General features: G+C 42.4%; 1 protein-coding gene across 2 annotated transcripts in view; it reads right to left on the minus strand.

Annotated features, from left to right (window-relative positions):
* Positions 1–4,586: 4,586 nt before the first annotated feature.
* The window catches only part of ZC2HC1C (zinc finger C2HC-type containing 1C), a 16,317-nt gene continuing 5,108 nt past the window's right edge, over positions 4,587–15,795 (minus strand). For both annotated transcript variants that reach the window (XM_053689011.1, XM_053689005.1), the window contains exons 2-3: positions 5,720–7,026; positions 4,587–5,608 (exon numbers count right to left, since the gene is read on the minus strand). In XM_053689011.1, coding sequence (XP_053544986.1) covers positions 5,354–5,608; positions 5,720–7,018 — 1,554 coding nt within the window. In that variant the 5' untranslated portion in view covers positions 7,019–7,026 and the 3' untranslated portion in view covers positions 4,587–5,353. The remainder of the gene's footprint in view (positions 5,609–5,719; positions 7,027–15,795) is intronic.

Genomic DNA, 15,795 nt, shown 5'->3' on the forward strand with positions numbered 1-15,795 from the left:
AAGGTACACTTTTTTGGCCCAACATGAAACCAAATTTCGTATTTCTAGACAGGGTGGTTTCAATAGATATGGGAACAAGACAGGGAAACTCTTAGCAAACTTAGTTAAACTATACACCCCCCCCCAATCCTATATAGCATCTATTCAGTCTTTAAATGAAATAAAGACAGATACTAGTGACATTATGGAAGAATTTGTACAATATTATAAAACGCTTTACTCCAGGCAGCCAACTGCTGAGGAAGCAAACCAACATTTTTGGGACTCATCGAAAATCACAACTCTAGACAATGACCAAAAGCCCTCTTAAATGCACCAATTCAAGTTCAGGAGATATCTAAGGCCATTGGGGAAGATAATAGGGTTGAACAGAATTACACATTTCAGTACTTATACCGGATACAAAATAAATCTGAAGTGACTTGGCTAAAAAACACACAAACCACTCTTTAAATTACATCGGTCTTAGGGTAACAGACGGATCCTTTAAATATCTGGGCATACACATGCATGTGGACCCTAACAAACTATATAGCCTTAACATTAGGAAAGTTATCACACACTTAAACTCACTGGCAGAATACACCTGTTTAAAATGGTAGCCTTACCGAAATTACTCTACCCACTGCAGATGCTTCCTTTACTCATGACCGGACGCAATATAAAGCTTTTACAATCCTCCGTTGGAAAATTAATTTGGGGTGGGAAAAATCAAAGGGTGGGGAGATCTTGTTTAGTGATGCCGCTTAACTACGGGGGATTGCGCCTACTCAATATCCTATGGTATAACTGGTCCACATTGATCAAGCCAGTTTTGGATTAGTTGGTCGGTTCTGACCATTTCACCAATCCCATCTCCTGCACCCTATTCACTTGGCATACTTGCCTCATGTTCAGCTTCATTCTCTGCCCCCTTGCATTCAAAATAATATTCTCTACAGGGACCCTTTAAGAGCCTGGACTAAGGTTTGCAAGCTATGGGGGGTACAAGCTACTGCAAGTAAATTTCTACCACTGCAGGACAACTTTTCTTTCCATACCTGGCTATACTACAGAAGCTTTCAAAGTCTGGCAACAGAAAAACATTACTAGGATCCATCAGTTCTTGGATCTACTTACTTTAACAATGCTCCCTTTTCAAGAACTGAAAACACTTTATGACCTCCCCAACACTCACACATTTGCCTTCTTCCAATGTAGACATATCTCTAAGCTATATCTGATGCCACGCTTACCAAACAGATCCCTAACATAGAAAGACTCTGTACACTAGCCAAACAAGGATCTTAAACAATTGCTCACATGTATGAACTCATAATTAAGCATTTAGAACAACCCACTATGCAAAAAAAATCAAACTTAATTGCTCCACTCAAGGTTGATAACTGCTGATGAAAAACTGATTGTACATAGTTAAGAAAAAGCATGAAAACTCACGCTTTCAGCGACTTTACGAGAATCCCACTTCAAAATCTTGCAGCAAGCCTACATTACACCCAAACTGAGATCTAAATCGGTGCCTGGGGCACAAGATATATGACTAAAATGTAGTCTTAACATGTCAGACTGGAAACAATTACTATGGGACTGTCCTAAGCTGAAATATTTCTGCAATAAATTAATGTATTGGTTGGGGAAGATCTCTAAGTAACAAAAGCTTCCCTCAGCTAAACAAGTGATATTCCTCATTCACGACACAAATTTTAGATGTGATAACTTCATTTCTATGGACATCTTATTAGCAAGACAAATATTATTAAGAGGCTGAGCAGACACTAAAACTCCACCTTTCAAACAACTTCTTAAGTACATACCACCCAGATGCTAATAGAGTAGGCTGATGTAAGAGGAGATCCCGAAAAGCGAATAGAGCAGTTCATACACAAGTGGGAAGAGTATTTACTATAACTCCTAGATCTACGGGGCAAATGGTGCCTCTCAGGGTAACATACATAGACAACTCTAACATGCTCCCTTACCTGGGCAAAGACGGTGGCACAGGGCACTCCAGGAGAATAACGGTGGTTTTAACTGGCGAGACCACATGGTCAAAAGTTGGAAAAAGACTCCAACACTCTGGCTGGTTTATTGTTAATTTTTAGATGCCTAATTTTATCTGTTATTTAAGGTTTTTTTAGTTACTTGTTAATTTGTTTATTTTCTTTTACGAAAACGGGAAAAAGAAAAGCCATGGCATGCTATATATCTCTAGTAAATGTCAACATGATTATGTGAATCAGCTTACTAGGAAAGATTATCTTCTCTTATCATTCTATGACATAACTTGCAAATTCTTGTTTTGTAATTAAAAGGGATAGAAAAGTCAAAATTAAACTTGCATAATTCAGATAGAGCATGCAATTTTATGACACTGTGCTTTGTTCTCTTGCTATCCCTTGTTGAAAAAGATAATGCACTAGTGGGAGCTGGTTGCTGATTGGTGCCTGCACACATTGGTCACATTGTTGTGATTGGCTGACTGGATTTTTTTCCCCCAGCTAGTTGCCAGTAGTGCAATGCTGTTCCTTCAGCTAAAAATAACAAAATAATGAAGCAAATTTGATAGTAGACGTAAATTGAAAAGTTGTTTAAATTTTTATGTTCTATTTAAATAATGAAAGAAAATTTTAGGGTTTCCAGTACCTTTAACCTTGACGATGCTGTGTACACTTAAGTGCCTATATGTAAATAAAGATATAAAAATTAAAAAAAAATATTAAAAAGAACAGGCCCCAGTACTGATCCCTGGGGGACTCCACTGATTACCTTTGTCCAATCTGAGTATGATCCATTTATTACTACACATTGCTCTCTGTCTTTATCCAGTTACAATATTTATCCATGAGCTAACATTTTCAGCTAATTTTGTACATTAATCTCATGTGGCACTGTATCAAATGCCTTTGCAAAATCCAAGTATATCACATCAACTAATTCCCCTTTATCTATATTTTACTTACTTCCTCGTAGAATCTAAATTAGATTGACATGACATATTTCTCATAAAAACAAGCTGATTTGAACTCATAATCTTTTTTAAACAAATATAATCCCTTATAATTCCTTCAAGTATCTTCCCCACTATTGATGTCAGACTAACTGGTCTATAGCTTCCTGGATCAACCCTGCTTCACTTTTTAAAAAGTAGCACCACATCAGCTTTACACCAGTCCTGGGGTACAATGCCTGAGGATAAGGAGTACAGGTGTGTCTATAACTATGCTAAATTCCCGTAAAACCCTTGGGTGTTCCATCTGGGCCTAGAGTTTTATTTACCTTAATATTATCCAGTTTTTTTTCCTGATATCCTCTAGAGATAACCCAGTTAATGGTATGGGCTTGTATGTTCTAGTTTGTTTCTAGGTATCTCCCATTGGTTTCTCTCTTGTGTATACTTAAGAAAACAATTGGTTAGTACCCCAGCCTTCTCCCTGTCACTGTTACTCATGCTACCCTCCACACATTTTAATGTAACTATATTGTCCTTCTTAGATTTTTTGCCATTTATGTACTTAAAAAAACCTTTTTGCAATTAATCTTTCATTTTAAATTTTGGCTAATTTGATTGCTTCTTTGCATGCTTACATTCCTTTATATATTTGGCATGTTGAGTCTGTACTATTTTCTTAGAATAATTTAAATGCCCTACATTTTTTCCTAATTTCTCTTAACACATTTTTATTTAGCTACATTGGCTTGAACTTTTGTTTTTTACTTGTTATAACCATGTGGTATGTGTTGATATTTATATTTATTTAACAAAGTTTTAAATGTTATCCATTTATCCCCTGTATTTTTATAAGGGAATACTTTGTCCCAATTTATGTTTATTTAACGATTTTCTGAAATCATTGCATTTTGCTTTCTTAAAATTAAAAAATCTTAGTTGAACCTTTAAGACACTGCTTATAGAGAGTGATTTCAAATGTGACCATGTTATGATCACTGTTACCCAAATGTTCTCTGACTTCTATGTTTGATATTATATCTGTATCGTTTGTTCGCACTAAATCCATTATAGCGTTACTCCTAGTTAGCTCCTGACAAGAAGTTATCCCTAAGAACATTTAGAAATCTATCTCCCTTAGCTGTATTACTAGTTTCATTTGCCCAGTTAGGGTAGTTAACATATCCCATAATTGCAGCACAGCCTTTCCTATTTGCATTAGTATTTAAGTTTGCACAAATCTGCACTAATGTATTCCGTAAGTATTAAGAGCATACATCTCTATATTTAGTGGTATAAGTGTTTTATATATATGATCCAGAGAAAGTTGTGTCTTCAGCAATTAGACAAGTATTTTTCTATTGCTAATAATATTTGTTTTAAGACCATGTAACCATTAGAACATGCACTAGAATATTCCATTAAAGCACAGAATCAATGAGATGTCGGCCTGTGTTTTGTGAACTATTTACACCCAATTCAACTTGCTCTATGCTCCAGATTTATACTATTCTATCATAAAGCTATAGAGCAGCTTTTTGTGCTTACAGAAATACAATATACTGCATCAGGTAGCTCTGAGGAACTACTCCCACATTGCATTACACCTGGATTCAAATAAGTGAATTACAAGATCACAAAGAGATTAACAATCTTTATTATGATTGAAAACAAGCTATCCAAATATCCACTAGCAATTCTCTATGCAAACAGAATTATAGTCCTAAAATGTGAATAATTCAACACCAGCCCCAACAAAAGGGGCAAAACTGAGCTAGAAAGCATCTATTCAAGCACCGGTGGGAAGTAAATCTGTCCCAATGCCATACAGAGAGAACGTTTGTCTACGAACAACAAATGAAAGGAAACTAAGGTACAAGGCACTGCAAAACTATGAAGCTTGTTTGCCCCTAACAAACACGGATATGTAGAGCTACAGGGGATTAATACACAGGGATGTAAATCTTTGAATGTCTCTGTTCCTGTGCATGGCGGCATACAGAACTACACGGTATGGCTGTATCAACAAATCTGGAGATGTACAGCTATAAAGACCCTGATCCAAAGAAGTGTGCTCCATATGTCACATGCACACTGTGATGTAGAAGCATAAGGGACACACAAAAAAGTATGTTGTGTTGTAGAAAAAAGTTTCTGCCCCATAACAACGTTATAGGATGATGTATTTTTCAAGGCACATGTAGTATAAAGGCACATGCTTTACATTCAGGTTAAGTGCCGGATTCACTGGGTTAACAATTAAGAATTACAGCCCAAATATATATTTATTAAGGGTCAGCCATATGGGGTCTGCTATGTTGTACAGTGGGGTGGAAAGGCACCACCTGACCATTAATCCTTGCTTGTAGTCTTGCAATAGCGCTTCATAGAAATAAGGGTATTGTTCTATCGTCTCTGCTGTGGAGGGGGGCGAGGCTTACTCTTGATTGTCTCACATTTGGGTATATGCCTCTCTGCTGCACGTGGGGCAAATCGTCGGTTGCAATGAGGGCAGGGCACATAGTCAGGGTTTTCCTCAGGGGGTGGAGGTGGCAGATCTGACAGTTTGCCACCTTTCGCTATGACATGTTGTACCTCACGTGCCTGTTGTATGGTGCGCATGAAGGACTCATGCTTTTGCCGCCAAGTGCGTTTCTGGACCTGTCAGATTAGATGAAAACCAAAAGTCAGGGATTAGAAAGATTCAAGGGGAAAAAAGTCCAGTTATAACTGGTGATCTAGATAAACGGGAAAGAGACAGTAGAAGCTTACCTGAGTAGCAGGAGGTGGAGCCCTGCCTTTGGTTTGGAGAAACTGTTCCAGGTCTGTTCCCTTCGCTCGAGCTAAAGATGAGTCGAATACTTTCCTCTTGGAGTTCTGCAATTTCCTACAGGCCTCCATGTGCTTCTCCAGGCGTTGCTGTGCAAACCGTCGACCACAAATGCCACAGGGCACTAACTTCACATCCAACCCATCAGGAGCAGTAACAACAGGAAATCTCTCTTCATCGCCATCAGAATCCACTGTATGATTTTCATCAGCTAAAGCAGGAGGTGTTCTCAGTGACAAAAGAGGACCCTGATCCTCTTCATATTTGGGCGAAATAGATTGGGTACGAGCAATATTTGTTGTGTGGCTGGTGACTTTATGTTCTCTCTTTAGCCTCCCAGTTCTGTACAGCAGATCTGCCGGGGGAGGACTGGGTGTACCTGTAGGTAAGCTTGACTCCTCTACCTGATATGGTCTACTTTCTGCATGGCTCCTATAGCTTCTTTTTTTATCTTCTCCCTCATCTGTCGAATACATGTAGGGGTAGCTCTTCTCTGCTTTTTTTTGGGTCTTGGTTACCCTCTTTCTTCCTTCCTGGATCTCATTTAACCTTTTCTCCTCCAGCTCAGCAAGCTCCTTCTCCCTCTGTATCCTGCGTAGTTCTTCTTCCGTCCTGCGTAGCTTCTCTCTCAGCAGCTTCTCCTTTTTGCGGATCTCGGCTTCTAGACTGTATTCTCTTTCTTGCAGCTGTTGCCATGGATCAGTCCTGCTAGGCCCAGATTTGGAACGGACATATTCCGGGAGAAGAGGTTTGACCCCTGATGAATTTGCCGATGGTGAACGGTGGTGATTACTTACTCCTAGAGTCATGTTTTCTGGAAACTTGCGATGAGATACTGGTTTTAAAGGATATGCTCTGTCTACTCCAAAACTCTTCTTTGCTACTGTCCAGTTTGAGGCCCATTTCTTATCTTCTGATTCCCATATACTTGGACGAGAAGCAGGATACTGGTTTTGAGATAAGTGCTGCTTCCTTTCTGGGTGTTTGAGAGCATCAGAATGATTTGGCACAGTCCCTAGAGTAAAGCTAGTTACCCTCTTAGGGGTGTTTTCTTGCTCCCGTGCAAGAAGTGTGAGCATCTTCTCATCTTTTTGTTTTAGGACTCTATCCTGGTATTCGTACCTCAGCTGTTCCAACCTGGACATGATTTTAGGGGCCTGTATGTCTTGTCTCAAGGATGGTAGCTTTGCTTCACCAAGGCCTTCTCTGTAAGGATTTGGTGCCATGTGCAAGCGCGCCATGCTCAGACCTGAAAATAAGGTTACAATGACAATATGGTTAGTAAAAGTAAATATAAGCATGATTTGTGACTGTGGAACTACTTTATGCAAAACATGAATTTAATATCCAAATGCTAGATTTTGCCTAAAATTGAAAACTTAAAGAATTGTTCAACCTTCTTTACATGATCACAGTAATAGGCCACGAATGGCAGATGGTCAGTTTTCTGCACTACGTGGTTTGTGAGTTGCTTATTTATGCTATTTATTACTGGAGCACTGCGCACCCCGTACAGTAATATACGGTAAAAATTCGAAAAAGTTGATCTACAAGTTATTTATTCACGCTACCAGCCATCTATTAACCAATGGCATGTGTGTGTGGAAAACAATTCCTATTAAAAGTCCCAATTTTTAAAAAGCAAAGTTGCACCATATTTGGCAGTTACAATCATGCAACACCACAAACCCCAAAAGCAATTTGAAGTGAATCAATTGAGGAATTTTTGAGACTGAAGGTAAACTTCTATAAAATAAACCATGGGGTGCTATTAACCCCTTAATGACCGGACCATTTTTCAGTTTTCTTACCCTTAATGACAATGGCTATTTTTAAATTTCTGCAGTGTTTGTGTTTAGCTGTAATTTTCCTCTTACTCATTTACTGTACCCACACATATTATATACCGTTTTTCTCGCCATTAAATGGACTTTCTAAAGATACCATTTTTTTCATCACATCTTATAATTTAATATAAAAAATATATAAAATATGAGGAAAAAATGGAAAAAAACACACTTTTTCTAACTTTGACCTCCAAAATCTGTTACTCATCTACAACCACCAAAAAACACCCATGCTAAATAGTTTCTAAATTTTGTCCTGAGTTTAGAAATACCCAATGGTTACATGTTGTTTGCTTTTTTTGCAAGTTATAGGGCAATAAGTACAAGTAGAACTTTGCTATTTCCAAACCACTTTTTTTTCAAAATTAGCGCTAGTTACATTGGAACACTGATATCTGTCCGGAATCCCTGAATATCCCTTGACATGTATATATTTTTTTTTAGAAGACAACCCAAAGTATTGATTTATGCCCATTTTGGTATATTTCATGCCACCATTTCACTGCCAAATGCGAGCAAATAAAAAAAATTGTTCACTTTTTCACAAATTTTGTCACAAACTTTAGGTTTCTCACTGAAATTATTTACAAACAGTTTGTGCAATTATGGCACAAATGGTTGTAAATGCTTCTCTGGGATCCCCTTTGTTCAGAAATAGCAGACATATATGGCTTTGGCGTTGCTTTTTGGTAATTAGAAGGCCGCTAAATGCAGCTGCGCACCACACGTGTATTATGCCCAGCAGTGAAGGGGTTAATTAGGGATCTTGTAGGGACCTTGAAGGGTTAATTTTAGCTTTAGTGTAGTAGACAACCCAAAGTATTGATCTAGGCCCATTTTGGTATATTTCATGCCACCATTTCACCGCCAAATGCGAGCAAAAAAAAAAAAAAAGTGACATTTTTCACAATTTTAGGTTTCTCACTTAAATTATTTACAAACAGCTTGTGCAATTATGGCACAAATGGTTGTAAATGCTTCTCTGGGATCTCCTTTGTTCAGAAATAGCAGACATATATGGCTTTGGCGTTGCTTTTTGGCAATTAGGAGGCCGCTAAATGCTGCTGCGCACCACACTTGTATTAAGCCCAGCAGTGAAGGGGTTAATTAGGTAGCTTGTAGAGAGCTTGCAGGGTTAATTTTAGCTTTAGTGTAGAGATTAGCCTCCCACCTGACACATCCCACCCCCTGATCCCTCCCAGACAGCTCTCTTCCCTCCCCCACCCCACAATTGTCCCCGCCATCTTAAGTACTGGCAGAAAGTCTGCCAGTACTAAAATAAAAGGTGTTTTTTTTTTTGTTTTTTGTTTTTTTTAATTATTCAGCTGTGATGGACCCCTGCCTTAACCCCCAACCTCCCTGATCCCCCCCAAACACCTCTCTAACCCTCCCCACCTACCTAATTGCCACCATCTTGGGTACTGGCAGCTGTCTGCCAGTACCCAGTTTTCCCCAAAAAATAAAGTGTTTTTTTATTATTTTTAAATGTTTTTTTTTCATTTTTTCTGTAGTGTAGCTGCCCCCCCCCCAGTACCCCCAACCCCCCTAACCCTACCAGATCCTATTATTATTAAAAAAAATTTACAGTTTGCTGCCCCCCTCCCTCTTAACAAAATTCATTGGTGGCAGTGATTGCTGCGCGCGCGCACACACACGCACGCACGCGCGCACGCAGGCCCCCCCGCACGCTCCCGGCGTGCACAATGCACCTGAAGGAACCGGATGCCGGGTAGCGATGGGCCGCCCACCCTCCTCCCTGTAAGCTCCCACCCACCAACGAACGGCCCCATCGCTACCGGTGCAGAGAGGGCCACAGAGTGGCTCTCTCTGCATCGGATGCTTTTTAAAGGGTATTGCAGGATGCCTCAATATCGAGGCATCAATGCAATACCCTGAGAGCTGCTGGAAGCGATTGCGATCGCTTCCAGCACTCTCTTAGACAACTGACGTACCAGGTACGTCCATTGTCACTAACTGCAAGTTTTTGCAGGACGTACCTGGTACGTCAGTTGTCATTAAGGGGTTAAATTGCATCAGATAAAGACCAAACTGAATTTTTCTAATTGGTAGAGATGTCTGTATTTAAATAATAGTGATACATATAACGTGTAACCTGCATATTTGATGTGCTGTGATTTCTGTTACTGAACATCTCTACAGGAGTTTTTTTTACTTGTTTTAGGGATAATTGAGACAACAATATATTCTAGGAAAGCATTGATGATTCAACAACAAATAACTCAAATTATGCTTACCTGATAATTTTATTTCCATCGAGGGGAGGAGAGTCCACGGCTTCATTCATTACTTGTGGGAATAAAGAACTTGGCCACCAGGAGGAGGCAAAGACACCCCAGCCAAACCTCCCCCACTTCCCTCATCCCCCAGTCATTCTGCCGAGAGAACAAGTAACAGTAGGAGAAATATCAGGGTATAAATGGTGCCAGAAGAACAAAACTAAATTTAGGTCCGCCCCCGGAGCAACGGGCGGGAGCCGTGGACTCTCCTCCCCTCGATGGAAATAGAATTATCAGGTAAGCATAAGTTGAGTTTTCCATCTAAAGGGGAGGAGAGTCCACAGCTTCATTCATTACTCGTGGGAACAAATACCCAAGCTCTAGAGCTCACTGAATGAAAAACGGGAGGGCAAAAGAGAGGCGGACCCTAATCAGAGGGCACCACCGCCTGTAAAACTTTTCTCCCGAAAACTCCTTCCGCCAGAAGGAAAAAACGTAAAATTTTTAAAATTTTGTAAAAGTATGTAAGGAGGACCAGGTAGCCGCCGAGAGGCCTCATTCTTGAAGGCCTAAGAAGAAGCCACAGCTCTAGTCGAATGAGCTGTGATCCTCTGAGGAGGCTTATGTCCCGCTGCCTCATAAGCTAAGCGAATCATGCTCCTCAACCAAAAAGACAAAGAAGTAGAAGAGGCTTTCTGCCCCTTGCACTTCCCTGCATACACCACAAAAAGAGAAGTACATTGTCTGAAATCCTTCGTAGCCTGAAGATAGAACTTCAAATCTCGAACCACATCCAAATTATGAAGAAACCTCTCCTTAGGAGAAGAGGGGTTAGGACACAAAGAAGGGAATACTATTTCCCGATTGATGTTACGGTTAGATACCACCTTGGGAAGAAATCCCAAACTGGTGCGCAGAACAGCCTTATCAGCGTGAAAGACCAAATAAGGAGGCTCAAATTGCAAGGCCGCCAACTCAAAGACTCTGCGAGCCGATGCAATAGCCAACAGAAAGAGAACCTTCCAGGAAAGAATCCTAATTTCAATAGAGTGCATAGGTTCAAACGGACCCCTCTGCAACACTCTCAAAACCAAGTTTAAGCTCCAGGGAGGAGCGGACTGTCTAAAAACAGGACTTATTCTAGACAGAGCCTGAACAAAAGACTGAATGTCAGGAAGCTCAGCGAGCCTCTTGTGCAACAAAACAGATAATGCCGAAATCGGTCCCTTCAAGGAACTGGCGGCAAGTCCCTTGTCCAAACCATCATCATCAGAAAGGGCAGAATCCTAGCTACCCTAACTTTATGCCAAAGATATCCATGCTTCTCACACCAGGACAAGTAGGTCCTCCACATCTTATGATAGATGCGACGAGTGACCGGCTTCCTAGCCTGAACGAGAGTATCAATCACTCGCTCAGAAAAACCTCTCTTGGCCAAGACTAAAAGTTCAATCTCCACGCAGTCAGCCTCAGAGAATCTAGATTTTGATGTTGAAAAGGACCCTGTACCAACAGATCCCTGCGACAGGGTAACCTCCATGGAGGAGAAGACGACATCCCCACCAGGTCCATGAACCACGTCCTACGCGGCCAAGACGGAGTAATCAGAATAGCCAAAGCTTGCTCCTGCTTGATGCAGCCAACTACACAAGGTAGAAGTGGCAACAGCGGAAAAATGTAAACTAGGTTGAAGCACCAAGGCATCTATCAGCTCTGCCTGGGGATCCCTAGACCGTGACACATACCTGGTTAGCTTGTATTTGAGTCTGGACGCCATGAGGTCTATCTCCGGCGTTCGCCATCTGTGACAAATCTCCGCAAACACCTCGGGATGGAGAGACCATTCCCCCGGATGGAAGGATTGCCTGAGAAAATCCGCTTCCCAGTTGTGCACACCCAGAATGTGGATTGCTGAGAGCGAGCAACTGTGGGACTCTGCCCATTCCAATATCAGAGACCCCAGGAGAGGCCATGCCATCAGAGCATTGTAGATCGCTCGAAGTTCCAGAATACTGATTGGAGGGAAAGATTCCTCTCGAGACCATGTTCCCTGTGCCATCCTGGCACCCCAAACAGCTCCCCATCCTGCCAGACTTGCATCCGTGGTCACAATCTCCCAGGACGGCCTCAGGAAGGGTGTCCCTTGGGACAGCTGTTCCAGACGGATCCACCAAGAGAGGGAACCCCTTTGACCGATCGTCCAGAGAAATCTGTTGGGACAATGGGACAAGTCTGTGTGATCGCCGATCCACTGTCTCAACATGCACAACTGAAGAGCTCTGAGATGGAACTTGGCGAATGGAATGATATCGATGCTGGACATCATGAGCCCGATCAACTCCATGCTCCGAGCCACCGAGGGACTGGAGGAGGACTGAAGGGCAAGACAGGACGACGCAATCTTCCTGCGTCGCTGGTCTGTGAGAAATATCTTCATGGATATAGAGTCTATTATAGTTCCCAGGAACTCCACCCTGTTGCTGGGAATCAGGGAGCTCTTTCCTGAGTTTATCTTCCAACCGTGAGATTGGAGCAAGAGAAGAAGGGCCCTCGAGTGATCCTCTGCAAGTCTGAACGACTGCGCCTGGACTAGAATGTCGTCCAGATAGGGCGCCACAGCAATGCCTCTGGATCTGGCCACCACAAGTAGCGCCCCCAGAACCTTTGTGAAGACTCTCGTGCCGTCACCAGACCAAAGGGAAGGGCCACAAACTGGAAATGTTGGTCCAGAAACGCAAATCTCAGGAACCTGAAGTGGTCCCTGTTGATTGCCACATAAAGGTAGGCATCCTTCAAGTCTATTGTCGTCATGAACTGACCCTCTTGAACTAGGGGCAGGATAGATCTGATCGTTTCCATCTTGAACGATGGACCAACCAGAAACTTGTTTTAACACTTGAGGTCTAGAATCAGGCGGAACGTGCCCTCCTTCTTTGGGACTACGAAAAGGTTTAAACAGTACCCTAGACCCTTTTCTGCTGGGGGTATTGGTACAATAACTCAGAGAGAAGAGAGATCCCTCACACAGTCTAGGAAGGAGTCTCTCTTCTCTGGAAGACCGATTTGACAAGAGGAATCTGCCCCTGGGCAGACGAGATTTGAACCCTATCCTGTATCCATGGACGACAACCTCCAAAACCCAAGGGTCCTGAACGTCCTGCAACCAGGCCTCTGAGAAGAGAGATAATCTGCCCCCTAATTGGTCCTGTGACCGGACGGAAGCCGCACCTTCATGCCGACTTTGTTTCGGCTGGCTTCTTGTTCTGCTTAGACTTATTCTTCCAAGTTCCCTTGGACTGATCCTGCTGGGGTTGGGCCTTGTCCGCATGAAAGGGACGAAAAGTTGATCCCTTAGGCTTAACCTTCTTATCCTGCGGTAGGAAAGCACCCTTGCCTCCCGTAACCATGGATATGATCGAGTCCAATCCTGGACCGAACAGGATCTTTCCCTGAAAAGGAAGGGATAGTAGTCTGGACTTAGAGGTCATGTCCGCAGACCACGAATTTAGCCACAGAGCCCTACGGGCTAATACGGAAAAACCTGACATCTTTGCGTTCAGGCACATATTGGCATCACAAATAAAGGAATAAGCGACCCTCAAGGCCCTTATCCTCTCCTGTATCTTGTCGAGGGAAGTCTCCCTCTCGACCATGTCAGACAGAGAATCGCACCAATATGTTGCAGCTCCGGCAACCGCAGCTGACGCCGCTGCCGGCTGAAATACAAACCCTGTGTGTTGAAACATTTTTCTTAACATGTTCTCTAACTTTTTATCCATGGGCTCCTTAAACGACGAACTATCCTCAAGAGGAACAGTCGTCCTCTTCGCAAGTGTAGAGATAGCACCATCCACCTTTGGGACAGTCCCCCATAGCTCGAGAGTAGCAAGCACTTGCTTCAGCAAAAAGCGCAAATTTTCCATGCTAAACCTAAAGTCAGGCTCCTCAGCAGTCGGAGCCTTAGATGTCATAGACTCCGACCCAGAAGGAACGTACTCCAAAAAGTCGGAGTCGTCCTCGTCCGCGGATAATCTTTCCAAAATATCCATTGGAGTAGATGACCCCTGGGCCGGATCGCTATATTTCACCTTACGCTTAGCAGAACGTGGTAAGGAACTAATCACCTTAGACACCGCCGTTTGCAGTCGATCCGCAAAATCTGGCGGCCAATGGATCTCTCCCGTAGGAGAAATAGACGTGCCCTGGGGCGCTGCATGTGTAATCGGAGATGAACGCAGGGAACGCACCTCAAGGGACGGAGAAGCCTCAGAGGTGGACGGCTCAGTAGTACTAGACATTCTATTCTTTCTAGATGTTGTAACTCTATTAAGGCATGAGGAACATAGTTGAGCAGGAGGATCTACCAGAACCTCCTCACAATAAACACAGGTACTAGACTTTGTTAAAGAGGGAGTACCCGCTAACACGTCAGAGTCCATAGCTTGCGCCTTTATTATGGACTAAATAGATAATATTTAAAATGGCACCTTTTTAACCTCCAAAGGCCGGGGCACTCACCACCTTCTATGACTGGACAACAGAAATTGTTTTGTCTCCTGCAACCGCCGGTCAAACAGAGGAACCAATTAGGCCCCACCCGGTCAGAAGGAAAGCCTTGCAGGACCGCCCCTGCACTAGGGAGAAAGACGCGCCAAATCGGCCGCACAAATACTCCCGGAAATGAAACTAAAAGTCCACCCATTGCCAGAGCCTCATCTCACACATATCGCAGCAATGACACAAACCGCCCCTTGTTCCATAATCCCCCTACCAGGGATATTAACCCTTGATTCTATAAAGATAAAAGGTATCACACTGTGACCCTAACTTCTGCGTCTTCATTATGTGTATAATAAATGAAACGATCTTACCAGAATCTATGCCGCGGAACAGGAACACGGCCTATCAAGTGTGACAGTGTAGTGGCATCACTCCTGACATGGACTTGAGTGAAGAAGCAGGCAGCGAAACTCGTCAATGCTGATTGCTTATGGAGCTGTTAAAATGAGTCAGGATGGTTTTGCAGAAAGACTCTCCCTGCATCTCCGGACTCTAACATTCACCCAAGCTCTCACTTAGAGGCTGACAGGACTACTTAAAACTCCAGTCCCATTCTGAAGAGTACTACCCTCCATAAGAGACTACTCCGAATCTTCCGACACTTCTCTGCCAACCTCCTGTGACAAAAGGCAAAGAATGACTGGGGAATGAGGAAAGTGAGGGAGGTATTTAAGCCTTTGGCTGGGGTGTCTTTGCCTCCTTCTGGTGGCCAGTTTCTTTATACCCACAAGTAATGAATGAAGCCGTGGACTCTCCTCCCCTCGATGGAAATAAAATTATCAGGTAAGCATAATTTGAGTTATTTGTTGTTGAATCATCGATGCTTTCCTAGAAATTTTTGTTAATGGGATATGCACATATGCTATGTGTCACTGGAGGATCCTGACAACACAAACATAACACACTCGTACAGCACATACATACATATAACACACAATATCACAGGAATCTTCAGCACAAATCACGCCTTGGTGAGTAGGTAAAACAATCCAAGTTTTATTTCATCAAGTTAAAATCATATTTGTCACAGAATAACATCACAGTGATGAGCAGTGAGCAAGTGTTTACGGACACGAAACATGTCTGCATAGGAGCCCAGCTATCATTTCTATGTCCCTGTGATGTTATGCTGTGACATATGATTTTAACCTGATGAAATAAACACACATATAACACACACGTACAGCACACACACACACACTCGTACAGCACACACATACATATAACACACAAGTACAACGCACACATACATATAACACACACGTACAGCACACTCATACATATAACTAGGGCTGCAACAACTAATCGGTAAGTTTGATCATAACAATAGTTGTCAACAAATCTCATTATCAATTAGGTGGTCAGCGATTAGTT

This window comes from Bombina bombina, chromosome 1, assembly GCF_027579735.1.
Source record: "Bombina bombina isolate aBomBom1 chromosome 1, aBomBom1.pri, whole genome shotgun sequence".
Lineage (NCBI taxonomy): Eukaryota > Metazoa > Chordata > Amphibia > Anura > Bombinatoridae > Bombina > Bombina bombina.